General features: G+C 42.7%; 1 protein-coding gene across 3 annotated transcripts in view; it reads right to left on the bottom strand.

Annotated features, from left to right (window-relative positions):
• Positions 1–27,866, bottom strand: part of pou2f2a (POU class 2 homeobox 2a) — an 87,744-nt gene that overhangs the window by 4,339 nt on the left and 55,539 nt on the right. For 2 of the 3 annotated variants that reach the window (XM_006794445.3, XM_006794444.3), the window contains 14 exons: positions 13,563–13,625; positions 13,358–13,386; positions 12,751–12,807; positions 11,673–11,798; positions 10,214–10,486; positions 9,975–10,089; positions 9,611–9,702; positions 8,535–8,798; positions 8,322–8,463; positions 7,870–8,018; positions 5,376–5,573; positions 5,244–5,292; positions 4,538–4,676; positions 3,436–3,509 (listed from right to left, as the gene is read on the bottom strand). In XM_006794445.3, coding sequence (XP_006794508.2) covers positions 3,436–3,509; positions 4,538–4,676; positions 5,244–5,292; positions 5,376–5,573; positions 7,870–8,018; positions 8,322–8,463; positions 8,535–8,798; positions 9,611–9,702; positions 9,975–10,089; positions 10,214–10,486; positions 11,673–11,798; positions 12,751–12,807; positions 13,358–13,386; positions 13,563–13,625 — 1,770 coding nt within the window. The remainder of the gene's footprint in view (positions 1–3,435; positions 3,510–4,537; positions 4,677–5,243; positions 5,293–5,375; positions 5,574–7,869; positions 8,019–8,321; positions 8,464–8,534; positions 8,799–9,610; positions 9,703–9,974; positions 10,090–10,213; positions 10,487–11,672; positions 11,799–12,750; positions 12,808–13,357; positions 13,387–13,562; positions 13,626–27,866) is intronic. The other variant, XM_035909273.2, reaches the window with a different exon arrangement.

The raw sequence follows: 27,866 nt of genomic DNA, 5'->3' as shown, positions 1-27,866 counted from the left end.
AGCGGTCCTTTTGCTCTATTTTCACCTGTAAAGCAGGAGTGGGGTAGGTGGAGGTTTACCCTGGTGCAGGTGTGCCGCAGCGGTCAGTGGAAGAATCCGCGAGTTTCTCTGTGAATTTACCATTACATCATTGCGCACTCGGAGCTTGTTTAGGGGTTTTTTTCGCTGTAAAAAGAAGTTTTCTTCCCACGCACAACGGACACTAATGTTTTTGTCACTTTTTATGGAATCAAACTCAAACTAAGGTCAGTACTTCCACGCTTTAAACGCTGCACGCTCATACTCTCTCCCGCACTCAATATATTATCCATTGTTGATCTGCACACAGCTGTTGTCACGAACGTCGCACTCGCTTACGTCACTGTCATGAGACATTCTCGCAAAAAAAATCACGGTTTTAGTAACGCAGTAACGCAGCGTTCCTACGGGAAAGTAACGGTAATCTAATTACCGTTTTTGCAATAGTAATCCCTTACTTTACTCGTTACTTGAAAAAAGTAATCAGATTACAGTAACGCGTTACAAATAACGCGTTACTGCCCATCTCTGGTCAAACCCGTGTCTGTTACAATCTGCAAAAGCAGAAGTTTGCAGACTTTTAATAGAAAAACAATGAACAGGCTAAAGAGGTTTATGTTAGATACAGTGCTGGGAAATATATTTTCCCCCTTTGTGATTTATTATGTCTGAGATCATCAAATAAATGTTGATATTTGACAAACATAAGCCAAGAAAATATAAAAATGCCTTTGAGGTCCAAAATCGCATTCTTTTTGAGCCGTGCAGATGGACTTGTTGGCGTGTTTCGGCTCTTAAACCGAGCTTCTTCAAGATTTTCTGGTAAAGAGCAGAATTCCTGCTTTCATCAGTTACAGCAAGTTGCCCTGAAGCAGCAAAGTAGTCCAACACCATCACACTGCCACCTCCACGTTTGACTATCGGTATGATCTCTTTATGAAATGCAGTTAGTTTTACGCTGTAACGGGACTCAAACCTACAAAAAGTTCCACTTTTGTCTCGTTTTGCCACAGAATAATTTCCCAAAAGTATCGTCGATCATCCAAGATGTTTTCTGGTAAACGTGAGTCGACGTTCTGTGTTCTTTTGGGTCAGCAGTGGTTTGCTCTATTTTCCCCAGTCTCTTCCTTATTATTGAATCATGAACTCTGACCTTATCTAAGACTACTGAGGCGTGCAGCTCCATAGATGTTGTTCTGGGTTTTTAGTGACCTCCTGAATGAGTCGTTGATGCGCTCTTGAAGTAATGTTGTACTCTCTGGAACATTTAACGACTGTTGTAAGTTTTCTCATATTCATTTTTGAATAACGGCACTCACTGTGCTTCGTTGGAATCGCACAGCCTTTAGAAATGGCTTTGAAACTCTTTCCAGAGTGGTAAACTTTAATGAGTTTGTTTTTCAGATGTTTCTTCAGATCATGGCATGATGTGTTGCTTTTTAAAATCTTTTGGCCTACTTCGCTTTGTCAGACAGGTTCTATTTTAAAGATTTATTGATTCAACCAGGCTGGCAGCGATCAGGTCGGGGTGTGGCCAGTGAAACTTAACTCAGCCTTGCAAAAACATGCTATTATCATTACATGCTATTACAGGATAAGTACCGCTATTTTACGATTGAATGAAGGGGAGCAATTAATTCCCCCCCCACAGAGTCAGGTAGGTAAATGGCCTGTATTTGTATAGTGCTTTTCCAGTCCCTAAGGACCCCAAAGCGCTTTACACAACCAGTCATCCACCCATTCACACACTGGTGATAGCAAGCTACATTGTAGCCACAGCCACCCTGGGGCGCACTGACAGAGGTGAGGCTGCCGGACACTGGCGCCACCGGGCCCTCTGACCACCACCAGTAGGCAACGGGTGAAGTGTCTTGCCCAAGGACACAACGACTGAGACTGTCCACGCCAGGGCTCGAACCGGCAACCGGCAACCTTCCGATTACAAGACGAACTCCCAACTCTTGAGCCACAATCGCCCACTAGGGGCGATAGCTTTGTTTTAATTGTTTTAATTTCCCATTTACTCCGGTTATCTTTGTCTAATATTGAAAATCTGAAACATGTAACATTAACAAGTCAAAAAAGAAGAAGAAAGGAAATCAGTAATAGCGCAGACATTCTGTACTTAAGTAGAAGTACAGATACTAGTGTTGAAAAATAGTCAGGACTGCCTCTCATGTGGTACGTTTTAGGCTGATATCAGTTTGATGTCTGAAGGCACACATGATTTCATGCAGTGATGTGAAATAATAACTCTCCTCAAATTCCTTAAACCAAAAGCAACGAGCCTGTTTTGAAAATGTAAGTAAAAAGTACAAATATTTGTTTAAAAATGTAGGGAGTAAAAGTAAAAAGTTGCCAAGTACACATACCTGAACATTCTACGTAAGTACAAAGTAACAAAGTAGTTGTACTTTGTTACCGTCTGTTAGGAGGGTTAATGCTTTTCCACAGCTCTATATTTCATAGCTTTTTATTACTTTTCAATGAGATAAAATCCCAGTACTGTTACAGTAGCCGTCTTTTCTGCGAGGTTACTGCTGCAAGCTTGTCAGGATAACCTGTCAATCTGTCCGAACCCTGCTGTAACACAGTGATACACCTGCCAGCGTTTGAATTCCAGTGTAATAATACGCACTTTTATCCATTACATGAGAGTAAACATTTACAGCATGTGTGGCCCCAAAGGGAAGCAAACTGAAATCCTTTCGTGTCAACACTTCATTTCATCCCATCCTTTTTTCTTTTTAAAACTCAGGCTCTTCTCTCTTCTTTCCTTCAGCCTAAAACTCTATCAGAGCCAACAGTGCCAGAGCTGCAGTTTCCATAACAGACTGTATCCTTCTCATCAGCACATGGCCCGGAGGACGCCGGCTCTGAATGACGCTGAACGGAGCGCGAGAAAAAGGGGAAGGCCTGAATCGGCGCTATAGGGAGATGGAGCACGTGACGGATTCAAAGCTGAGCTTATTTGTGATGCTTAATTGATTTGGCAGCAGATCGTCTCTTTCAAAGAGGAGAATTTTGAGTGAAAACTAGTTATTTAGCCAACAGGCTTTGATATTGAGAAGGTGAGGATTGTGCCTGTTCAACTGTTTACTGTAAGCTGACTTGGCCTCCTAAGCTTTGCCATAAGGGGCTCTTGTCACTTTGTGATAATAGTGGGCTATTGTATGAGAATCAAATTGAATCTTTCACCATACTGAGCGATTCAAAAAGTTTGAGAAAGGAGGAGTAGTGCGCGCCGGGCTTGCTCTTGGCTACTGTCATACTGAGGCTTTGCAAGGAAATTCATTTTGGGCAGAATGGATGAAGGATGAAATGGGAAGTGGTCTTTAGAAATGGAGACTCATGAAGACTCGCTGGGCCAGAGGGGACAGTCTAACAACACACACTCATGCACTCAGTGACACAAACCTTGCATGGTAGCCAGGGGATTGTTGCCAATGAGGGCCTGGTTCATCCCTGTGCTTACTCCCATCATTGTGTTCCTGAAATGTGGATGGACAGCAAATTCACACACACATGCAAACGTTCATTGATGTACAGAAACATTTTTCAGGTTAAATAACATCAAGAGAGCATTTGTCTGTGTAGGTTCTCAGTCATCCACATCATGGTAGTCGAGGCAGCTTGGAAAGAAAGAGCTCTGATGCATTTGTGGCTATGCTTCTGAGATGCAGGGAGATGCTAGATCCTGCTCCAAACTGTCAAACTTTTGACTTTAATTTCACTTGGGGGGCGAGAACTAAATCACAGGGAGCCAAATACAGTCAGCAGGGTGGGTGGAGAGTGAAACATGCACCCATATGGCATTAAAAAATCCTGCACTTTCATGTGATGTAGTTCAGGTCACCAACCACTCTTTTTATGCTCTTTTGGGTCGGGACATCTTCCATTCAAAGCTGTTGTTTAAAATACTTCCAGTTTGTCCAATTTGGACAATTTTGAGGTCAATAGAGAAATTACTGAAGTAGACTGGAACTTCTATAGGGATCTGAAAGCAGCACTGACGGTGAAGGAGGTCCAGAGGTGCACATGGAGAACTTGGAGGCTTTGGTTTAGTATTTGACTTTTTTGAAACACAGCCACGTGGGTTTTTGAGCAAAGCTTGCATCATAAATGCTCAAGAAACATCTGCTCACATTTGTATGACGTGATGTCGGGTTAGAGATCATGGTCAAGTCAATTTGAAAAGGTCTTTTTTGCAGAGTTCAGAAGGTTTGTTTAAAACTAACCAACAATAAGAAACCTTCAAAAAGTTTTGCATTAATTTTATATTCATGCTTTCATTCACTCCAGGAGAGCAAATGAAGAAGAGCTAGCTTTTCTTCCATCTAGGGATCCGACTAATTCCTGGAGTAATACCAAAATAATATCATGTATCAAAAATGGTTCTAGCTGAGTAATATTACACTGAAGTTTATTTAATAGGATTACAAGGGACCAGAAATGTGATAGTAAACAGGAGGATAAACCAATTAGTAATTAAATTTCTCAAATTGTTATTGACACTCACCCAGCGTTGAGCCCAGAGGTCCCGAGGCTGGGAGGAGCTGGGCTGGCTGTGCTATGAGGAGGCGGAGTCACAGAAGAAGAAATGGCAACTGAGCTGACCGGAGTCATGGGGCAGGACGCTGAAGGTGACGAACTGGTGCCTGAGAGGGAGAGAAGAAGAGTGATACGGATGTCGCACAGCAGTGCACAGAAGCATTACAGTGTTATTACTAAATAAACACTTTGGTGACACAGTTCTTCATCAACAGCCAGGGTCCTGAACTATTCAAAGGTCTTCTTCTCACCATTCAACTTCACTTTCTGGTTGGCCAGTACTAGCCTCGACTCAACGGGCCAATAAATTTCCAGCTGTGTTTGCTACCTGTCAGGTCATCTGTCATATCTGTGAAGCCTGGACAGCTCACGGACGGATCATGACTCACGGAGGTAAACAACTCAATATAAGACCAGAGCTTCTGTGCTGCTGCAAACAGAAACATCCCTGTTTCTGTTTCCAGTCTTAATGATTTTTTTGTCTCAGTGATGATTCTTCCAGGTTTCATCAAATCAGCGAAACACTCAACAACACTGAAATATCAACGGTTCCCAAATAATGTCAGGACCAGACCGACCTTTGGGTTCAAAAACATAATTGAGAAGCAGCGCTCTAACCTTTAATAATTTATTGATGAGCGTCTACGCAGGCACAAACAGTTATTACAGCTCACCTGTTGTGCTGAGGCTGGTGGTGACCTGGGACAGACCCTGACTCGATATCTGCAGATACAGGAAAAGAGAAATTAGGAAGTTCTTCCATCCTACTGCGAAACATCCGTTCCTGCATAGGGGGCGGACTGTACCATGTGCGGGCTGTAGCAGGAGGCTTTGTGCGTCACAACAGGCGAGGTCTGGCTGGGCAGTGGAGGGGTGGTGCTGCTAGAGGGGTTGATGCGTTTCTCTTTCTGCCGGCGGTTGCAGAACCAAACGCGAATCACCTCCTTTTCCATGTTGAGCTGCTCCGCCATCAGCAGGATCTCCTCAGAGGTAGGCTTCTGGTTCTGAGGAGGAAGAGATCAAAGCGATGAGGAAGTGCTGAAAACGCTGCATGCAGTCAGAAGAAGGCTAATTAATAAAGGGAGGCTATCCAAAATAGGATGCTGGTTTATCACATGTAGAAGAGCTTTTTTTTAAAGCCACTGCATTAGTATAACAATATGTTTGTATTAACCATTTATGGTGTGCTAATCTAAGGCAGGAGGTGTCAAACATAAGGCCCAGGGACCAGGATTTGCCCAGCAAATCCTTCAATTAGGCCCACCGGATGACTTTTGGTTTTAGACTTTTAATTTATTTTCATAAGTTCATAAGTTTTGCAGCTTTTCCTAAGCCTAACTTGAAGAGTTGTGCTGATTTCTGTTGAAATAGCAATTTCTTAGGGACTAAATGTGTAGTTAGACTAAACTGGCAGAAAGGGCAGTTCCATTGGTCCGGCCCACATGAGATCAAAATGGGCTGGATGTAGCTCGCGATGCAAAATGAGTTTGACATCTCTGATCTGTGCAGTCGATCTACGGTAGTTTCCAAGAATCCGCTGCAGGTTTGTACAAGATCTACAGCTCTGATATGACGGCCTTTGTCATTGTACTTTTTGTGTTCTTGCGGGTGTTTAGCAAGTTCATGTTTCTGCTTTTTATGAAACTGCAAGTGTTTCATTCAGAGAAAATGTTTTTTCTTCTTATTAAATATAAAGGCTCCTTAGCTCTTTAAAAGCTCTTTTAACATCAAGCTCCAAATTTATAACATATCCCTAAAAAGTGGTCCCCACATATTGGGCTATATTTAAATATTTTCCTACTTGCCGCATTTTAAAATCTTTGTAAAGCAAGAATTAAGAGTATTTAGGGTTAAAAACGGCCACATTCTTTCAAATTTGAAATTTTGTTGCCAAGTGTTTCCCAAATTTCCCCTCTTTACCTCCAGAACAGCAGTGGGAAACTACGTTATCATTTATTCCTCATCACAAAGGAACCATTTCGAAACTCTATAATGCTATTCTGTCTTTTAGTAACCACTCTAATGTTAAGCTTAAGTGTACATGGGAAGGAGAACTAGGAATTCAAATACATGAGGAGTCTTGGGAACAGGCTATAGCGAGGGTACGATCTTCCACCTCCTGTGCTCGTCTTGGACTTATTCAATTTAAGGTCATACACAGGGTGCATTTCTCTAAGTCTAGACTTTCTGAATTGTATCCAGAAGTGGAAAATAAATGTGATAAATGCCATGGTTCTCCTTGTCACCTTAGCCACATGTTTTTTCTATGTCCTGAGCTACAAGGTTTCTGGACAGGGTATTGTGCTATTATGTCAACTGTTCTTGGGGTAACTCTTCGTCCTTGTCCTCTGATTGCTGTATTTGGGATTCCTGTTCGCTCACTTACACTTGATTCCACACAAAAGGATATTATAGCCTTCACATCCCTATTAGCCAGACGTCTAATATTGTTGCATTGGAAGTCTGTTAAGTATCCTACTATTACCCGGTGGCTTAAAGATGTCATGTTTTTTTTAAAACTTGAAAAAATTAAATATACGTTGAGAGGTTGCACAGCCAAATTTTTTCACAAGTGGCAACCCTTCATCTCTTATTTTGCCAGTCTAGAGGTATTGCCTGTTTAAATGTACTTCTGCTACTGTTATATTCCTCTAATATGTTTGATGGTTGTGTTGATCTGTGTGGGACGGGGGGGGGGGTCTTTCTTTTAGAATGCGTTGTTTTTTTCATATATATATATAAGTTTATTTACTTAGAAAAATGAAGAAAGGTTGATTGTATTTCGGTAACTGCAAGTACTGTTGTTTTCTTTTTTCAATAAAAATATTTTCAAAAAAAAAAGAAAAGAAAATAACCACGGTGTCTATAACAGAAATTTAAATAACACATAAAGACAAAAATCCTTTGTGTCAGCATCAAAAACATTTTCTAGATCTATTCCTAAAGTTTGTAAGTTATGTTGCTAATTTCACCTTGATGAAAACTGCATTTTCTTTGCATTTGTAATGCAGATATCTGACAAATTACTATTTGCGTTGTACATTGTACTAAAGATTCTTTCAAGAAATGTGAAAAAAAAAACAAAAGACACAAAAACAAAACAAAACGGCCACATTCATGAATCTTATTGTCTAATAACAGCACTGGAAATTCCATCAAAGGTGTTATAAAGAAAATTGATTCAATTCTATCTTATTTCTATAAAACAAAAGTGGAAACCTGCATTATTTTATATTCAGGTGTAAAAATCATACCCATTAGAAATTCAGGCTCAGTTTTGCTAGTAACTTAATCTCCTACCGTGCTGAAGTTGCGCTCTAGGATTATTCGCACATTGGTCTCGATGCTGGTGCGTTTCTTCCTGCGTCGGCCAGGTAGACCCTCGATGCCCAACATGGGGGAGGAGATAGAAGAAGGGCTGGGCAGCATGCTGTCTACCGCCATTGTTTCTGTGACAGAAACAGAGAAAGAAGGCATAAATGAGGGAAGTGTTTTTGGTGACATAAAGAATGAGCAGAATGTCAAATTAAATTAAATCCTTAAAATATGTGAAACACTACATTTTAACACTTTATCACTGATGGAAAACTATAGGTAACCTTTTTAAAGAAGTCTTTATTTAAGGCTATTTCCATCAAAATGAAACATCCCGAGCTTATTTTCAAATGAAAGTTATTTTTAAAATATCGCTGACTCTCACATGTTCCAGCAAACAAAGATGAGCGTGCTGATTGTAAAATACTTCTTAGTACCTGCGTCACTCAGCCACTTCTCGAGGAGAGGCTTCAGCTTGCACATGTTCTTAAAGCTCAGGTTGAGAGCTTCGAAGCGGGAGATGGTGGTCTGGCTGAAATCGTTGCCGTACAGTTTTCCCATAGCCACACCAACATCGCCCTGATGGAGATAGAACATTTGCGTCACTGTGCAAATACATGCAGACTTTATCATGCCTTCCTTCTTCTTACCTGGGTGAATCCCAGCTTTATGCGGCGCTGCTTGAAGGTGCGGGCAAACTGCTCCAGCTCCTCTAGATCGCTGGGTTCTTCTCCCATGTGACCCCCATGACCCCCATGACCTCCAGAACTCAAGCCGGAGGCTAAGGAGGAAGCCATGGCGCTGCTGGATGCAGAGGTAACTCCTACAGATGTCACAACACCAACACCGCTGCTCCCAGTGGCAACTAAAGAGCCTCCACTGCTGCTGCTTCCAGCATCGCTGCTCTTCTCTCTCTGTGATGTCAGCAGAAGTGAGACAAAGAGTATATGCATGATTCATTCAAACATTCTTTATGTGCTGGTGAAAAAAAAAGCTCCCACACTTTTCCTGAGAAACATGCACATTCTTTTTCTAGGAATTAAAAATCATCGGCTAGAAAACATGCTCAGAAAAATAAAACACGCCCTGGTTGCTATAACGAGACCTTTTACTCTAAAAAGGAGAGAGGAAAAACAAACATTGTTTAGAATTTTGAAACAGCGTCTGTGCTTGGCTTAGCACCAAGAGAAGTGGCTAATTGACATCATGCACGATATCTGCTGCTACGCAGCTCATTTACATTCACATCTGTTGTGTCTGACACGGCTTCATCACAACTTAATCAAAAATCTCTAACAGCCTTTGGATGTGTGAGGATGCATTCATGCATCACGTTATAGAGGATGAGGGGTGAGGATACAAGATACCTCATTGGACCAGAAATTGCATCTATTTTGAAAAGAAGATGCTATGCAATGCATGATTTATTGAGCGTCTTCCTTGACATTTTTCAGCTGACAGGACAGTTGGATCACAGATGATCTATTAGTTCTTCATGCAAACTTGTGCTGCTTTCGAGCACAATGACATTAAGGTGTGTTTAGCATCCTGCAGGTACTTCTGAGGCAGATAGATCCTGATAATGGTGAATGTCAGTCTGATAGAAACTCTGTGGTTCAAAGATTCTCATTTAAATGAAAAGAAAACAAAATGTGTTGTAATTCAGCTCATTTGCATGTTTCGTCTCTCTCTCTCTCTCTCACGCACACACACAAAGATTTCCTACCTGTGCTTGGAGTCCCAGGCGAGGTGGTGATGTCAGCAGTCCCCCTGGGCTTTGTTGAGGTAGCTGGATCAGATTTGGTGTTGAGAGCAAACCTGTAAAAATAAATCAAACACTTTACAAACCAAATATGGCAACTTTCCAGCCAAAGTTTGGATTAACGAGTTCATGGGTGGATGAACTCATCGAAAGGTGAAAGCAGCATGGCTGATTCACAGAAATCTTTGCTGTTATTAGGAAATATGACACATTTCCTAACCAACTTCACCACTTTAATCCCAGTGAGACAGTGAGGGGTAATTTTGTGATTCTCAGATGAATTCCATGTAATATTTGTACAGAAAGGAGGTTTCAGGGTTTTCCTCACCCTGCTGTGACTGCTGTGCAGGTGCTGGCTGTGACAGGAGGAACTGGGCAGGAGACTGGAGAGGGTGACCTGGCATTAAAACCAGCTGCTGGAGCTGCAACAGCTGCTGGATGTCCTGCGACGCAACACAAACACATTTCAATACAGAGCAGTAATAAAGTCGGGTAAAGATGAGTCTGTTTATTAATTAGACTTATTATTAAGAGGATCAATAAAACACTCTTTTAAGCTGACGGTACCTGTGCTGTGAGCTGGATTGGCTGCGACAGGGCCAGCTGTGGCGGTGGAGGCGGAGCTTGGACTGTTTGCTCCTGTTTGGTTTGCTGCTGCTGCTGTTGTTGGGATTGCGATTGGTTTTGTTGCTGCTGCTGCTGGTTGGCTTGTTGCTGCGCGGCGGCGTGGGCAGCGTGAGCGGCATGGGCGGCGTTCGACTGCTGAACGGCTGCCGCCAAGAGCTGAGCCTGAGCCTGTTGGAGGAGCAGCTGCTGCTGGGCCGGGAGAAGCGCAGCAAGCTGGGAGAGAGCAACAGATGGAGGAGGGAGAGGAACGAGGACAGTGATGGGAAATGAGAAGAAGATGTAAGCGTGCACAGTGAGAGGGAAATGGAATTGGAGGAATAAAAAAATAATGCAGGACGGCAACAGTTGGAGAGAGAACAAAGAGTATCAGCTATCATTCCAGGAACACAGGCGTAGGTGAATCTGTTAGCGGACAGTAAAAGCATGCCAGAGCAAGACAAGCAAAGAAAAGGAACCCACTTAGCTTCAAAGTACATTTAGCTGAAATGCAAAAACACAAAAACACTACAGGTAGTGCAAGGGCTTCTGGTTTGTCAGGAAGGCGTCACTGAAGTTACCTAATGCTAAATCGTTGATTGCACTCTTTGTTTTTCAGCAGTGCATCACTTTTGGAGTAATGTAAGCAGAGAGCAGCTCACAAATGTGTGTTTTTATGGAAACACTAGAGAGGGCAGAGCCAGGCGAGGAGTGTGGAAAACAATCCTGACAAGTTTTATTATTGAAGAGACTACAGGTGAGTGTATGGCATCTAAAGCAGCCCATTTTCTCAAACATAGACATGGTGGCGTGTCAAATGGGTTCCAGTATGTGTATTTCCATGTGATCAGGTCAATTTAGTAAAACCTAGATGACCTATTTTTCTTGAGATAATTCCCTTATTTATGTATCATTTTTATATTCTATTTAAACTTTCTTATCTATCACATACCAGTACTGAGGCTGATTCGTGTTACAGTTACTACATTTACCTGCATGTTTCACCCATTTATTTGCTACTTTCTTATCTAAAAGCAGTGGTTTGAAAAAATATAACAGTTAGATTTGTCTGCTTTTGTCGTTCACTAGCTTTTGCGACTCGGCAAATGTTTTCTTTTCTGATCAAATTCCAACTTTTGATTTTAAACATTTGAATTTAGGTAAGCTAATCTTTCATGCACTACTTGGAAAATCCAGAAGTACACAAACTGTGTAGTGCGGATCAGAGGTAATGATAAATTTACATTTAGATGATGGCTTTGAGACTAAAACCTGCAAGTACACAGATTACAGATTACAACAACACCAGCTGGAGGTGCTGCATGTTTATGAACGATAAACTGTTCCCATCTATGTGTTGGCCAGCAGCAGTTTCCCTAATTTTGATTAATGTAATTTCTTCTTTGTGCGTGTGTTTTCTCACCCCTGCTAGCTGACTTCCAGCAAGCATCAACTGTGTGTGGTGGTGTTGAGCCTGTTGCTGTTGCTGAGAGGGCGGTGCCGGAAGTGCAGTGCTGTGTGTTATCTCAGCGCCATCTTCAATCTTTCCCTAAAAGACAAAACACAAGTTATTTTACAACCTCACACGGCAGCACACTCACCATGCTTATCTATTTAAAAAAATCTGATTTTTGTGATGATTTCCAGGTGAGAAATCAGAAATGATAAAATTCCGATGGTTCACATAATCCCTCTTTTTCAGATTGTACGCGAATCTGCGCGCATCTCCGCATTAGCAAGGCGGGTGAATCAGCTCGTTCCTACGAAGTGGATTTGAAATGACACGCGTAGCTCAGAAGACAACTCCTTCTTGCTGTCAAACGTTTTGCAAGTGTGTACCTCTGGTATCACACGGCCACAGAAAATATTTGACTAAAAGGTTTTTAAAAAGTGACCAAAGCTTAAGTGTTTTGGGACGCACTCTGACTTGGATTATGTCCCTCCGATTGCAAAGATCTGAGGAACATAAACCAGATTATGGTAAAAAAGATCCTCTCTTAGTTCTTCTTGTGTCTGTGACTGTGAACTCCAGCCTCCCCGTCTGCCTTTCTTACCCCTGAATCACAGACTGAATCTTTTGTCGGTCATCTGTCCAAAAATCCAGGTCAATTTTCCTCGTATTTATGTTGTCAGAAAAATTCCAAAACCTGCTGACCTCTAGCTACCATTACGTGCTCGTGTCTCCTCACTGTCCATCCATCAAGGAGTTTTTGTCTATCACTCACTGCCACCTTGTTCATATTCGTTTCCCTTCCTGGCTTGTCTCTGCAGGATTTTTCTTCGTTGAAGTGGTAGGTGTGGAAACGGCAGCGTGATTTGCATATTAGATTTGTTTTGTGGGCGTGTGTCATTGTTTAAACATATGCGTTTATACAAAATTACATGCACAAAGCTCCTCCTGTTAAGACTGTTACTTTCAATACACAGAAACAAGCACTGAAAATAAACTTTACAGCATTTAGAACTATTATAACACACACAGCATGCCTGATCAGGCTCACCTTGTTGCCAACTGGTGTAGGAGAGAGGCTGAAGGGGCTTGTTTTCATTGTCTGAGCCTGCAGCAAAACAGTGAAAATATGCATCGCACATCAAAGAACCGAAGTGTGATGACAAATTCAGAAGAAATGACATCCTGTAATCTCTGTCAACAGATTTCCAGCGAACCACTTTCATGGGTGAGGCAGATTAAACCATTTATTACAAGTTAATAAGAGTGACAGAAAAGAAAACACTGAGACTGGTCAGAATTTTAAGAGAAGTTATCATTTTGGCGTCCAGGGACACCCGACACCCAGGGTTAAGTAACCCATTGTGAAGAAGGGGTCCTCAGAACAGTTCGACATATATCATAAAATTGTACTCCATCTATAAAAAGTGGATTTATGCTAATAAAAAATGTTTCTTTGGATTTGATCGTAACACAGTTTGCCCTGAAAATCACTCTCGCCTCTCACGGTGCAGCAATATGGAGACAAAAAGATGGAATGAGGTCAGGATTGCGTCAGGATTGTTGTAGTCCACGTCCCCAAAAAGTTGAGCACAGTGCAAGTGCATCATCAGCGAGTACGTGCTCAGTATCTTTAATGAGAAAAGTAAAACACCCACCTGCTCATCGGGGCTGTTTCTGTCAGAGTCTGAAACAAAGAGCGAGATTTAAATGACTGATTAGCAAGAATGTGTGCTCGTGTGTTTGTGTGTTGCACATTTACTGGAAAAGTTTAGCCTGCTGCTTTCCTGTTCAAGCCTGTTTAAAGAGATTAGATAACTGAACCGTCCGCACCGCGGCTGAACACGAGTATGCGTGCTGTACCTGAACTGTCCCCTGGATAGTCAGCTCCAGGCTTTTCCTCCCCTGCTTTGGACATCCTGATATCTGCAGGAAACACACACAGATATCCATCAGACAGGTGCATGAAAAACACTTCAACTGGTATGTTGCCTCCACAGCTGACGATCAATGTGGGGATAACACGGTCCCAGCGTGCAGGGGAACGGGAGCCATGACAATTTGGGTAATATGTTTCCATCTGACGTTGCCTGTATTTTCTTATGCTGCTTTTCAATTTAGCTTATTAATTTTTTTGCTTTGCTTTAAATGATAATAATTTTAATGCCACTATTTTGTCTTCTTTTTAGTTTTGTTGCATTTCTTTAATGTTTTCACAACGTAAATTATTCCTGCTTGCTCGCTATGCTTTTCTGCGTCAGACCCGTGGAGCACTATTGCATCATTAATTTGATATTACATTTAATTACGAAACACATTTCCAAGGAAGGAGCTCATGAGTTCAGGCCAATAACCGACAGCTCACAGCCTAAAACGTGTTGTAACATCTATTTTTATATCCTGGAATTTCAACCTTTTAGTCACATTTAGTGTGAAAAGAAATAATAAAGTAAAACCTGCACTTTTACAGTTTTTTATTACATTATGAAAACTTTAAGCACACAAAACATGTATTACACGTCCATCCGATCTCAAAAGTCTTCTTCCAGCTGGCCGATTCACAGCAAAAGGATATGAACACTCGGTGCTTCCTGCACAGGAGGTCAGCCGCCTCCTCTGTGTTGGAGTGGCTGAACTTTTGTGCTTTTTGCTATTATGCAGGTCAGAGTAACCGTGAAAGTTCAACTAAATGAAATGCTGCCATGAAGCTTTTGAATTTGAAAGAATAGCGTACAAACCAGGGTGACTCAGCACCAACAAATATGCGTGAAAATAAGTTGTTGTATCTTTGAAGAAAAAAAGCGTTTGAACGCAGAAATAATGAGACTTTCATTTCATTTCATCTCTGCTAAGCAAAACAACTTTATGCCCCACCAGCATAAAGTTGTTTATGCTCTAATTTAGCTCTTTAAATGTAAACTTTATTGACCCGGGAGGTGGAAGCGGGATTAATAGTCATCGTTTCATGGCAGGTATCATCCTAACTACCTCTGCCGTTCCTTCAGTTTGTGGCCACTTCTGGGACTGCAGTAGTAATTGGTCCAGGAAGAACAACGCCACACGAAGTGCTTACCTGAGCACCAGACATTACTCAGCATCACTCGGTGCCTTCTTGAAAAAAAAACATGCTTTCACCCCCTGCACTTAACTTCTGTCTTTCACTTTTTTAATTAATATTCCCTCTTGTGCTCAGGACTTTCATAATAACCGTCTCATCTATGGCATCAGTTTAACTGGAAAGGATGCATGCTGATAATGGCAGTAAGAAGGAGCTCCAACTCTGAGGTTAAAGTGAATCAATGCACTAAATCTGCTTTGTCTTCAGCACAAAGTTCATGCAACTGACAGGAAGCACAACAGGGAAAATAATCAAAGTACACCACATAAAAACACAGCTGACATCCGCAACCATATTGTTTCCCCTCTGTGTAATAGACACATCCTAAATACACAACTTCCCTCCTGTCCCTACAGGTTCAGTCTTCAGAAATAACCCCCCTCCCTCCCCCCAGGGATAATTACATGAGCTCCAGATAAATATGTGGATCTTTATGAGGTTGTAATATCTAAATGTAATATCAGGAGACCATGTTCAGTTAAAAAAAGAAGGCCAAATATTGATTAGGCTGAATGAAAATTATTTTTTTTCTCAAAAAGGTCAATTTTTGCATCATTACATTAGAGTAATGTAAACTGGTCCTGAGCCGCAAAACACAGCGCAAGCCTCCCTGTCAAGGGTACAACAGCAGCACCTTTGAGGGTATCGGCCCAGTGACAAGCACTTTTTACCCTAAAGGTCCACATTATTCTCTGAGAGTGTGGGAGAGGACATGATTGAACACTTTAAAAAACAAAGGAAGGCCTTTTGGGAATTATACTGAAGGGTCACGAACAATTTCAAGTGTGCTAAAAGATGGTGGAGGGCAAAGGGAAAAAAGGGGGGGAGTAGGGGTTATGCTGAGAAAATGCTGAAAAAGAGAAGATTAAATATAAGGATGAGTGAACGAGAAAAAGAAAAACTCTAATAACAGATATATGTTTAACAGTTTTTGGGTTATATTTATTTCTTAAGATCTTTGTGAAATTGTAGATTAGAATCAAATTCAATTCAAAGTCACTTTTTGCCTAAATTACATTTTAGAAATGATGCAAGAAAAAGTCTTCAAAATTTTAATGTTATTATGATCATGCCACCATTATTAAGAAAACAAGTAAACAGCCCTTTGGAAGTGTTTAGTCAGGAGAGATCCTGCAGTTGCATAAAGGGCCCAGTTGGGGGCAGCACTCTCTAAGACATCCTCTGCGGGAGCCTGTAGATGTGTGTGTTAGTGTACCAAGCACGGCACACACACTAATGAGGCGTATAAAAAGTGACTCTTGTATTCATTGGTAGATAATAACTGAGAGGTAGAAAGACGTGTTTTAAAGGGGCAAAGACCTGCTGTCAGTGAGCAGCCGGACCATTCAGAAAACTAAAAGTGCACTTGAATTTATTTATTTCATCTTCAATTAACTGAATCAGATGGTTTTTAGTTAGAAATGTCACCTTCAGTAACAAAGTCAGAAAAATGTCTTCTTTGTAAGGTTGGCACTTTAAAAATGGTGTTAAAAAAAATCCTTTTAATTTATCCGTTTGATTAAATAAGCTCAGCTCAACACTGTTAAACTGTTTTCATGTATTTCATATCTGAGAAATTATTTTTGATGCAACATTTAACCTCGGACAGTTTAAAAAGTGTAATGTTACTAATACCACCGCTTTCTCTAATCACACCCATATGTAATGTTATTACTATCACCACGACGACAAAGGCAGCCGAACCTTCAGAAAAGCTCTGTGTCAAAATACAATTGGCTAAAACGCCGCCCCCATTTAATTCAAACACGGAGTTAAATTAATACACTCCACTTCAAACACGCACGTTACCACTCCGGGCTCCTTCATCCTCTCAGGATATGAAGAAAGGGATCCCATAAAATCATTTTATCAGCCCCCTCCTCATAACGCCTCAACTGGCCCTAACCCCTTTGGTCATGGAGACTTTTAACCCCCCCATCCCCCAACCAACCAACCATCCATCCATCCTTATTCGTCCTCATGTACGCCAACAAACCAAACAGCCTGAACCCCAAATGTCACAGATGTCCAGTGCACATCAGAGAGCATGTTTTAAACCAAACTGCATTATACAAACGAACACGTCTCTACATCTGCAATCTGCACATGTATACCCCACCCAACCCCACCCCTCACCCAGCTCTGGTTTTGAGTGTTTTTCCTTTAACAATGGCAATATTAGCGGATTTAGGAATAAAATTTCATTCCAAGTTATAGTGACCACCACCCCAGCACACTCCTCCACCCTGAGGCAGTTTAACAGCAGTTGCACGGATGTAAGGTAGACCCCCTCCCATCCCAATCCCTCCTTACTCATCCTATCAGTGCTAATAACAGAAGGGGGAGGAAGAGGGGCCACTGGGCAGATGATGTATCTGTCTTGTGGGGCTGACATGGACAGCCTGCCCCTGTGTGTGTGTGTGTGAGCGGGAAAGGAGGGGGGGGCACAGGGTCACTGTCAGGGAATTAGAAAAGAAGGACCGAGAGAGAGAGAGAGGGGAAGAGAGGGTGCAGGATGGCTGGAGGGGTCCTACACTCAGCCTCCCCTCCCTCTGCCTCCCACCTTCTTTTTGCCCACCCACCCCGCCTCGGTCACGCCTGTCAGGGGCCTGTGACAGACGGCGCGTGGGTTCATGTGTGTGTGTATGTATATGCCGCTGCCGTTTGGCGTGTGGATGTCAAAGGTCAGGCACATGGTCTCGGCCACCTCCCGCCTCGCAGTCAAACACAAACAAGCTGCCTGGCGCCTGCCTTTTCCACCTGTCCCCCGTCACATTCAGCGCCAAACAAACACACCCGCAGCACCAACGAGCAAATCTGCAACTGCTGTAATGATGAAAAATGTAACGTCAGCTACGTCGTGACGAATGAAGCCAATGAGGCAGAAGCGTGAACGCAGCACGCTTTAAGTTTTTCTCTTTAAACTTTACTTTTCTATTATCTGCAACAAAACCTTAACACACGTAGCGTGTACGAGCAACTTTTAAATTATAAAGACGCAGGAGCGCTTTAAAAAAGTTGTTTAAAATAATGAGAAAAATAAAAAATTTAGAGCTTTGTTTCTTAAACTGAAAGGTTTCTTGGCATTGCCGTAAGTCCAAATAAAGGATATCTGACACATTCAAGAGAAACAAATGATTGTAGATGGCAAGTCTAGAGGATTAGCTAACATATACTTCTTGATTACACTGATTAGCTTCCACTCTTCTGCTTTTGTTCATCCGCCTTTCATAATAATGGTCATGTAAAAGTACAAATTCAGGTCCCCTTTAAAAGTTTTACTTCTTTTCTTTTTCTCCTTCTTAAAAATACGCTGTCTTTAACTCAAAGTAGGAACATCTGCCATCACAGCACGGTCTACTGCTGCCTATACATGACTACATTTCTCGCAAACACACAGCTTTATGTCTCGTTTTAATGACTATCACGCAGCTGAAGACAAACACAACCCAAAGAATGGGGCTCAGAGGATGAGCACACAGATGTTTGCATTTTATGAGAATGCATTTTGCTTTATATTAGCTGTGAAGCTGCTGCAGAGATGCTGTGGACTGTAACAACAAAGTTAGGGAACTGAATACTGAAGCGGAGAAATGAGACGGTCAAATAACTGCACAGAGGATATTTTACTTCTTTTATGGTTTACATTTATTTTGTGTGGTTGATCAGGCCCCAGATATGTTTTCCAGTCAGGAAAATATCACAAAAATCCAAATTTCTGATTAGATTTAACTTGGAATAATTGATTCACACTCTTCAAGTTCTTCTGAGAATAAAACACAAGAATTCAGGTTTAATGTGAAGCTAAAATAAAACTAAATTCACAACATACTTACTCTTAAAATATCAATAAGGGCATTTTTCAGCCAGTCCTACAGCAAACAAACACATTATGTTGCTCTATAGTGATTTCTCGCTCACATTTCACTAGAAAATGCTTGTTTTTAGATAACCGGTGATCATATTTGAGTGCAAAGACACAGCAATGCTTGCTGCTTTTACTGCTACCCCGACACTCAAACACAAACTGTGTTCCAGCCTCCTATTTGCATCCCTGCTCCTGCACTTTGTCCCTCACCTTACTTTGTCCTCCAATGAGTCCATCCTTGATTTATTCTGATCTCTTTTCATTCCCCCTCTTCCTTTTCTCCCTCAGCTACAACATCTCACTTGAACTTCCTCGTCTAACCTTCCCCCCTCCGTCCGAACCCTTCGACTCGTTTGCCTTACCCTAATTCCTTCATTCCCTCCTACCTCTCTCTGTCAAATTTAATCTCTAACATCCCGTCTCTGCCCTCACATTCCCCACCTCTCCCTAAGAATATAACCCCCCACTTACGCCACCTTCAATCCTATGCTGTCCTTTAAAGTCTCGAATATTTATTGAGCTTCCTCAAAACAATTCAACGTGCTGGTGGATTATGTGAAAGCTAGTTTTGTGGTTGAAGGTGAGTTAGATCATGGAAATCTTGTTTGCAAAAGCCCACTCACCCAGACCCCCTCCTTCACCCTGTAGACTACATATATATATAAAGATGGAAGGAGCCACCATGACATCAGTCCTGTTTTGTAGCCTCAACTTGAAACTAGAGACTGAGGCCACAAAAAGACAAAAAAATCAAGTGAGGTCGTGGAGTTATTATCTCACAGACTTCTATATGCATCTGTCTGAATTAAAAAGTTTCAATTATTTTCACTCTGACCTCATCATGATTAGAGAAATATCGCAAAAACACAATTTAATTGATTTCACGAATTTTTTAAAAATTACAGATTAATCTTATTTTATAAAAAGCCTCTATCAAGTTTTCACACACACACACAAAAATTGTTAAAACTTGATTCCACACTGCTACATGTGCGATCGTGGCTCAAAGAGTTGGCAGTTCATCTTGTAACCGGAAGGTCGCCGGTTCGAGCCCCGGCTCGGACAGTCTCTGCCGTTGTGTCCTTGGGCAAGACACTTCACCTACCGCCTACTGGCGATGGCCAGAGGGACCGATGGCGCGATATGGCAGCCTCGCTTCTGTCAGTCTGCCCCAGGGCAGCTGTGGCTACAACTGTAGCTGCCTCCACCAGTGTGTGAATGAATAGTGGAATTATAAAGCTTTGAGGGCCCCGAAAAGCGCTATATAAATGCATTTATTATTATTATTACAAGCCTGATGAGTATCCGGGCTATTTTATACTAAACCTGAAGATTAATTAAACTGAAAATCTTCACATTTCTCTGTTATTTCACTATTTTTGCACATCTCTCAGTATTTTAGGTCTTATTTAGTTTTCAGGATGATACTGCTAAGAGTCTTAGCTTCCTAGTATTAGCCTCTCCTTTTTTTACCTTCCCAGTGAGATGCTACTTTGACAAATTATTAGTGGTTTTCACACTAACACTGTCCAGCAAACACAGATTATTTCTGTCTCGGTGTAATGTTAGCATCATTAAAACTCTTATTTGCCCCAGTGTTGTATTCTCGGCCTCACTTTTTTTGTTGTTGTTGTTGCGTGATCTCTGTAACCCGCCCTCCCTGCCTCCCCTTCTCCTTCAGTAGTGGTCAGCTGCAGCGGTCATGGCACCACTGGACAGCGCTCTGCTAGCACAGGACACATAGACCCGTTGCCAGGCAACAGCAATGAAAGATCACAGTGCGTGCATGTGTGTGTGTGTGTGCAAGCGTGTGTGTGCATAGCTCACATGTTTTGTGTGTACCTGTGAGAGTGTTAATCATTAAGAATAAACATGTTTCCCTGCCTGTAGCTGAGACTTTGTGTAAGGCAAACAAAGTGGTGCATGCTAATGTCTCCACTGCTGTTTACTCTTTAACAGTACGTATTAAAGGATCATTCGTGCTTTTTATTCCAGGTGAGGGTCACATTTGATCACAGTCAGGCAAGAAGAGGGTTAAACCAGAACCAAACAACTAATGTGCAAAGACTGTGTAATCATTGAGGTTTTTGGTTGGAAATCCTAACAGATTAACATAAATCAGGATATTTTTGGCTTTTTGGGGGCTTTAAAAACACGTTTTATTGTTCCAATTTCATTTAAACACAAAAGACGAGCTAGTTTGAGTATTTTTTTAGTGATATCAGCGACTTCTCTTAAAAAAAATTATTTCATCTCAACTCAACAGTCCCTTTCAGGGTTTAGCGAGGCTCATCTGTAAGATAATATTCATCCTTAGGTATATTTAGTGACAAAGCTGCTTTCTCAGTGCTCCCTGAGAATAAACGAGTAATGTTTTGTGTAGACAAAGGTTTGTTAGTGATTCATGTTTGAGTTTACGCACAACTGGAAAGTACTGCATTCGTATGATGTTCCGTGCACCTTGCATGTGCGCGCGCACGAGTCAGAGCGATTACACGGGTGTGTGTGCAGCTGCATGCACGTATGTGAGCGCGAGCACGAGGCCGAGCGCTTCCCGAATATGTCTCCAGAGTGTTTATTATATCCGATACAGTACCTCTTTCTCGCACCACATATTTCTGTGCCGATCGATTCCTCTGACTCCCGACAAGACAATAATCGCACCGCCCTCCCTCTCTCCTTCTCTCCACCATTATTACTGCCCTCCCCAAGGAGCACAACGCAGGGATGGAAACAGAGAAATAAAGGGAGGGAGGACAAGGTGATAGAGGAAATGGCCACTGGGTGTTACTTCCTTTTCCAGAATCCCTGCATTGGGGTAAAAGATGGAGGTGAGAGGATGAGGGAGGAACAGGGGGATGTTGGAGGGGGGTGGAAACAAATGAGCTAGAAGGATGAAGACAACAAGCAGAGGGTGAACATTTTGGGGAATTTTGGTGGATAATAGGGGAGGCTGAGAGACATGACAGAGATGGTTTCAAAGCGAGAAAACAACGGGAGTAAAGGGACAAAAAATTGCAGGGTGGCGATGGTGAGAACAGAGAGATGGCGATGGCGATGGGACAGAAGGCAAGACGCGCGAGAAGCGAGAGTAAAAACAAATGAATGACAAAAAAAATCCACGATGAACAGGTAGCAAAAATGTAGGGATGTGGGTATAATGGCTGAAAGTGGAAAAAATAATGAGGTCTGCTGAAGAGAAATTTAGAGAAAAAGAGGGAATTGTGGCTAGAAAGAGCAGGCGCATGTGAATGGGTGAGTGAAGGGATGCTGGGACAGAGATGCTAAGAAATAACTAAGTGTAGATATTAAAAGGGAAACGACAACGGAGGAAGAAACAACCCAAAAAATTTCAAACATGTGCGATAATGGCAATGAAAGAGAAAGAAATTACAGGCGAGTGCGGCACAAATACAGCGAAAAAAATTAATAAAACAGATGTGTGGAACAGAGTGAGCTGCAGTGTGACAGAGCATCTTCACAGGAAATAGCAGGAGGGAAAAGATAGTGACAATTGGGCTAACAAAGATACACAGCCTTGCCTTGATGGTGTGTGTGTGTGTGCACGCGTGTGAGAGTGATTGGATGAGGAGGGAGGGGGCAGATTGTGTGCAACACAGTCGATGACAAAATGAACCGACATAGTGGACAGAAAGATGACCAAAAAATGAGACGGTGCAAGAAAGAAAAAAAGGACGAATGAAGGCCGTGGAGGCGAAATGTGCAGGTTTCACGTCCGAGCTGACCTGGACCGCATCGTCTCCATCTTTGTATATAAACTTGTCACAAGAAAAGAGTCAGGAAGAAAATCATACTCGTATTTATTCCTCCTTAAAATGCAGAGAATGTATTTTTGCTTCCCACCAAATTTGTTGGATTTGATGTTGATTAAAAGGCTTAGAAATTTAGCTCAGCTACAAGAAAACAAATATACTGCAACAGGAGCAGATATATGTCTAAAATACAGACACAAAGACTCGGGATCAACTGGTTTTCATTCTTATTTGTGCTACAGCTATTTCAGCACTGAATCAGAGCCGAAATCCTGCTGCCTCGCTTTCGGCTTGACCACCACATTTATCCGATGGGGGCTGAAAGGATCTCATAAGTCCAAGGATGGCAGAATTTTCTCCACCCATAGAAGATCATATTATCCTTCAATTTGGAGTTATGAGGTTGTCATGTGACCGCGGGGATATTTATGTTCGGAGTATTTGGATTCGGGGTGAAAATCCCAGTGCAGAAAAAAAAAGAGCCTGTAAATCCACTAAAACCCTCGTTTTGTTTTTGTCACTGTGATGAACCGAGCGCGCCTTTAATTGTGATTCCACCTCTCATCTTATTGCTTTCTTCACAAACAGGGGAAGGTCTGCTGGCTCTACAAGTGCAAACAGACGAAGGAGTGACTGAACGAGGCGCGCCGAAACCAGGCCGCCATCCTCTCCTCCAGCCGTGCGTGCCCGGTGATCTATAGTGCGTGCCGCGAGCCGATAGACGGCGAGGTTTACAGGTTTATCGATTGGACCCGACTTAAATTGGCTCCCAATTAAACAGAGCGCTTATTTGACCTCTTTACCCCTTCCTGTCCTCTCCTTTCCTGTCCTGTTAAATATCCCCCCTACCTCCATCTTCTCCTTATTCCCCCCCCCACCCACCTTCCTCGCCACTGAGCTTCTCTCCATCGACACATCCATCTCTCGCTCAGTGTAATACCTCTACTCCCTTCCCCCTTCGTCTATGACCATCACCCCATCCCCATTCTCAGTTAACAGCACCTTCCCCCCTCTATTTAAACCCCTCTCTCCCTCTCTCGCTCATCGCACGGTGCTGCAGTCGTTTCCTCTCTGTCCTTTTCCCCAGATATGATCTTTGCTCTGTTTCTCTCTTACACTTTCTCTCAGTCAATCCATCAATCGCTCCTTAAATAACAACGATGAATTATTAAGCGTATTTATTCAAACAGCATTAATTATAAAATACAGGCAGTGCGTCAGTCGAATCGGCTGTGGACGGAGAGGGAGAAGAAGAAGAAGAAGAAGAAGTAGTGGCAGGAGAAGAAGGTATGGGAAGGTGGAGGGTGAGGTGGTTTATGGTTAGGGCTGAAGATTGGGGAGAGAAAAGAAGAAGAAAGAGGTGAAAAGGGGGGTTAGGAAATTGGTGTGGCTAGCGGAACAGCTCCTCTCCCTCCCCAGCACCCCATCCCTTGCTCCCCACCCTTCCCTTCCCCGCTCTGCTTTGTATTCTGTGGAGATGACAGGGGGAAAGCTTTATTGCTCTGAGTTTGTATCGATCGGGGCCCCGCAGAGGGGGTAGCCAGACCCGCGCACGCTGGAGGCCCCTTCGCAGAGGCCGCCGATTCCTGCCTTCAGCCCCCCTCCTCACCTCACACCATCCAAACACACCCTTCCCTCTTCTTTCTCCCCCCCTCCACCCCTTCACTTTTAAAAACGCGTTCTCCTTTTCTTGTTTCGAGAGGTCAAGAGACGAAGCGCGGTGGCTTTTATTTACTTGCATGCAACATCAACGCACCCAAACAACACGGAAAGCCTCGCGCCGAGAACGGAGTGTAAATGAGAGTGAATGAAAACACGAAGACTTTCCACAAGCAGAGGTGAAACGCATTCGCCTGGAGCAGCAACGCTCACGCGAATACGCTCACATGTAGCAGCACCTCACATGAAGAGGCACACACACACACAAACACACACTTTGCCCAAACACAATCCCAAGCTGCAGGGCTGAGCTGCTGTCCTGACCGGAGTTGCATCAGAAATCCCTAATCTGGGAGCGTGACCATCCTCAGTTCCAGCAGGCAGGGATCAGGATGCTCCGGGCAGATTCCGAATTTAAGGATAAGATGGGATGGGGATGCAGGTTCTGAAATCACCCCTGGGGATGGAGGTACGGGATGGAAGGAGGAGGGTAAGTCGAGTGGTATGATTTGCCCCCCCCTCCGTGCCCTCTTACTGTGCGCCCACCTTCCCAGTGTTTCCAGGGGCACAGGGCTGTTGGACAGACAAGGGGGCAGATGACTCCCTTTTTTAGTCACAGTTATACACATTCATCACAAGCAGCTGCAGCCGCAGTTTACATTTGGATGCTGGAGCAGCTGGGCGTTAAATCGAAAGGAGCCTACACCGAGTTACAGCTCCTAAAATACTGAAAATATCTAGTTTACTTTCCTTCTTCTTAAAATCATTTAAGCATTAAATGAAATATAATCCCAAACAGAAACAGAGCGATCGCAGCGTGATTATTTTTCCGGATATTTTAAGGCTTTAACGGATCATGATATTAAAGAGAGATGACAGGAAACCAGTGAGGGAAACAGGAAACAAAGGTCACCGACCTGACTCACAACAGAAACGCTGCAGTTCACGGTCAACGTCAACACCTTAAACATCAAGGGACACAAAAACCGATAGATCGGCCTGAAAAATGATGGATTTCTTTAATCCGGACTTTCATCTTTTTTTCTGTAAGTGATGAGCAGAAAGTACAACAGAGAATTCTCAACTTTGGCACAACACAATGAAAGTTTTCTATATGCAAAAATTGTTATCTGTCATGAATAATTTACTTTAACAAAAAAAATTTGGCGCCGACTTTTGTCCAGGAAGCATGAAGTGGAATTTAATCAACAGCAGGTCAAAGAAGAGGATAAAAACCACAAGATTAGTTAGCACAAGTGTACAAAAACTAACTTCTTTTTAAAGTATTAGGATTTTTTTTTAAATCTTGTCCAGCAGATGTTGTTTTTATAGTTTATAATGAAGAAAGGATGAAGATCTGTGGTGACAGTGTAAAAACATCATCATCAGTGATAAAAAAAAGAAAAAAGAAAGATCAATGATCAACAAATCAAATGTTTTCCTTCGAGGCTTTTCCACAGATTTGGGGTTTGGGATTGGGGACGGTCAATCGCCCAGATCTGTAACCTCCTGGCCACCGTCGCCTCCTTCCACTTAACAAATTCCATTTTGTTGAGGTGGGCTGAACGAATCGGCGTGCCAGCCATGGAGAGGGAGAGGAAGAGAGAGAGGTGGTCGGATGGACGGCTGGAGGGAAAAAATGGGTGCTCAAGGCCACCGTGTTCTGACCCCCCCCTCCTCCTTCAACTCTTTCTCTGCAGAGTGGCTGTTATCTCTCTATTTTTACACTCCTTCCATCAACAGACCGCCCCAGACCCACTTATGTTCACTCACCAAATCACACACACACATACATATATATATGTACAAAAACACACACAATTACAGATGTAGACAATGACCGCAGTCCTGCTAAGCCACTGTGAGTCATCAAGTGTGTGTGAGTGTATGCTTTATGCGCGCTATATGAGTTTGTATGTGCACTCTGCAACCTTTTCAGGCACTGCAAATCACCTGCTGCCCTGCTGTTTGACCAGATCACGAGGGATCTTCTTTGGCGTCAACGCAGGAAACGCCAAAGAAGGATATGTCATAAATGAGGTGATTTCTTTTTCTTTTTACATTTCATTCAGACTTTAATTAACTCTTTAGAAAACAGCAACGGCGACAACAAAAAGACAATAACAGCTCACTGTATACCAAGGTTGCTTCGTTCAGGTGAAAAACTTTTATTTCCCTCAGTTTCACTATTTTATAGGCAAAAATATTTTATTAAAGCGAAAAAGGGAATTATTTCAAATTAAAATTCCTTAAATCAGCTTTGATAATTGCTGCAACGCCTGAAAAATGAGACAGAATTTTTTTAAAAAATGCCGAAAATAATCACATCAGCGAGGCAGCAAACCCGCGCGCACGCACTGACACGCGCGCGCGATTACAGGCTTCCAGACCAGAGATAATTGAAACAACCATAGAGAGGATGGGTGCATGCGTGTGTGTCTGTGTCGTCATATGGATCTGATCCATAGGGGGTCGACTATACAATAACGACCAATTTAATGGAAAAGTCTTTCTATTTTTTTGTGCCGTGGGTGGAATGTGTGTGTGTGTGTGTCACTGAGATTGTACCACACAAAAGGGATGCCAGCATGATACCATTTACTTTTCACTACAACAACATGCCTTACAATACATATTTTCTCATTATGTGTGCTATAATCATCTCCTTTATTTGTATGTGTGTGTGTGTGTGTTTGTGTGTGTGTGTGTGTGTGTGTGCACCCTGGTTTCAGAGATGAAAGCTCGCCGGCACATGCTGGACCTCCACCAGTGTTTTTTGCAATTCAGACCATTCTTTCCTAAATATACACACACAAACAAACAAACACACACACTCTCACACTCACACACACACACACGCTGCCTGGCTGACTGACCTACCACCATTTCACACTACTGACCAGTACAAATTGGATAAGGGTCCATTCTCTCTGCACCAGCACACTTCCACACACAGACACAAAGCGCACATGTACACGTATAGACAAACACACACACGCACAGGCGCGCACGTGCACAAACGTGCTGTACACATCAAGCTCAAAATGGCCGAAAAAGCTGCGGTTGGAGTCGGTCTCTCAGCGGTGAGCAAAGTTACAGAGCAGGCAGCGAGCGAGCGCGAGATAAGGAAAAGTGCACGCCGCTTCCTCTTCTCCTCTTCGCTCGACGATTTCTTTTATTTTCCCGTCTTAATGCCGACGATCATCCGTGTTTATGTTACTGAATGAACCTCGTTACGGGACACAGCCGTGTTTGTGTTCTGCGTGATAGTTTTCCTTTCTGCTTTTCGTTCCTCGGCCTTCATCTTTTGTTTTTTAGAGGCTTAAACGTACGATGCAGATTTCCTTTTTGCATCCAGTCCTACTTTTCCTCTTTGTTAAAGCACCTCTGTGTGTGTTTAAACAGGTTCGTTTGCTTTATTAACCACGTGACCTTGCATAGCGCCCCTCCCGCCACACACATCAACAGTATTTATATTCACACGCTCAAAGTTCTCACGTCTCTATTCATACTAATGAAACACTATTGCAAGGCCTGCTTTCAATGCGGCAGCTCATGTCACAATGCAGCGTAGTACAGAGAACACGCTACCCTTTGCTTCCACCGTCCCCTCACAACCATCGGCTTCATAGTGCTATGTAATTATAGCTTGGCCTTGCCATACCCCCCTATAGTGTCTAATTGTGTGGATGCCAGGGCTCCATGCTGTTAGGGAGCGGCTGTATTGTGTACGTTTCTGATGGTTGCTT

This window comes from Neolamprologus brichardi, chromosome 22 (assembly GCF_056152115.1).
Source record: "Neolamprologus brichardi isolate AB-2024 chromosome 22, ASM5615211v1, whole genome shotgun sequence".
Classification (NCBI taxonomy): domain Eukaryota; kingdom Metazoa; phylum Chordata; class Actinopteri; order Cichliformes; family Cichlidae; genus Neolamprologus; species Neolamprologus brichardi.
The sequence above is the reverse complement of the archived record's forward strand: the minus strand, read 5'-3'. Positions and strand labels throughout refer to the sequence as shown.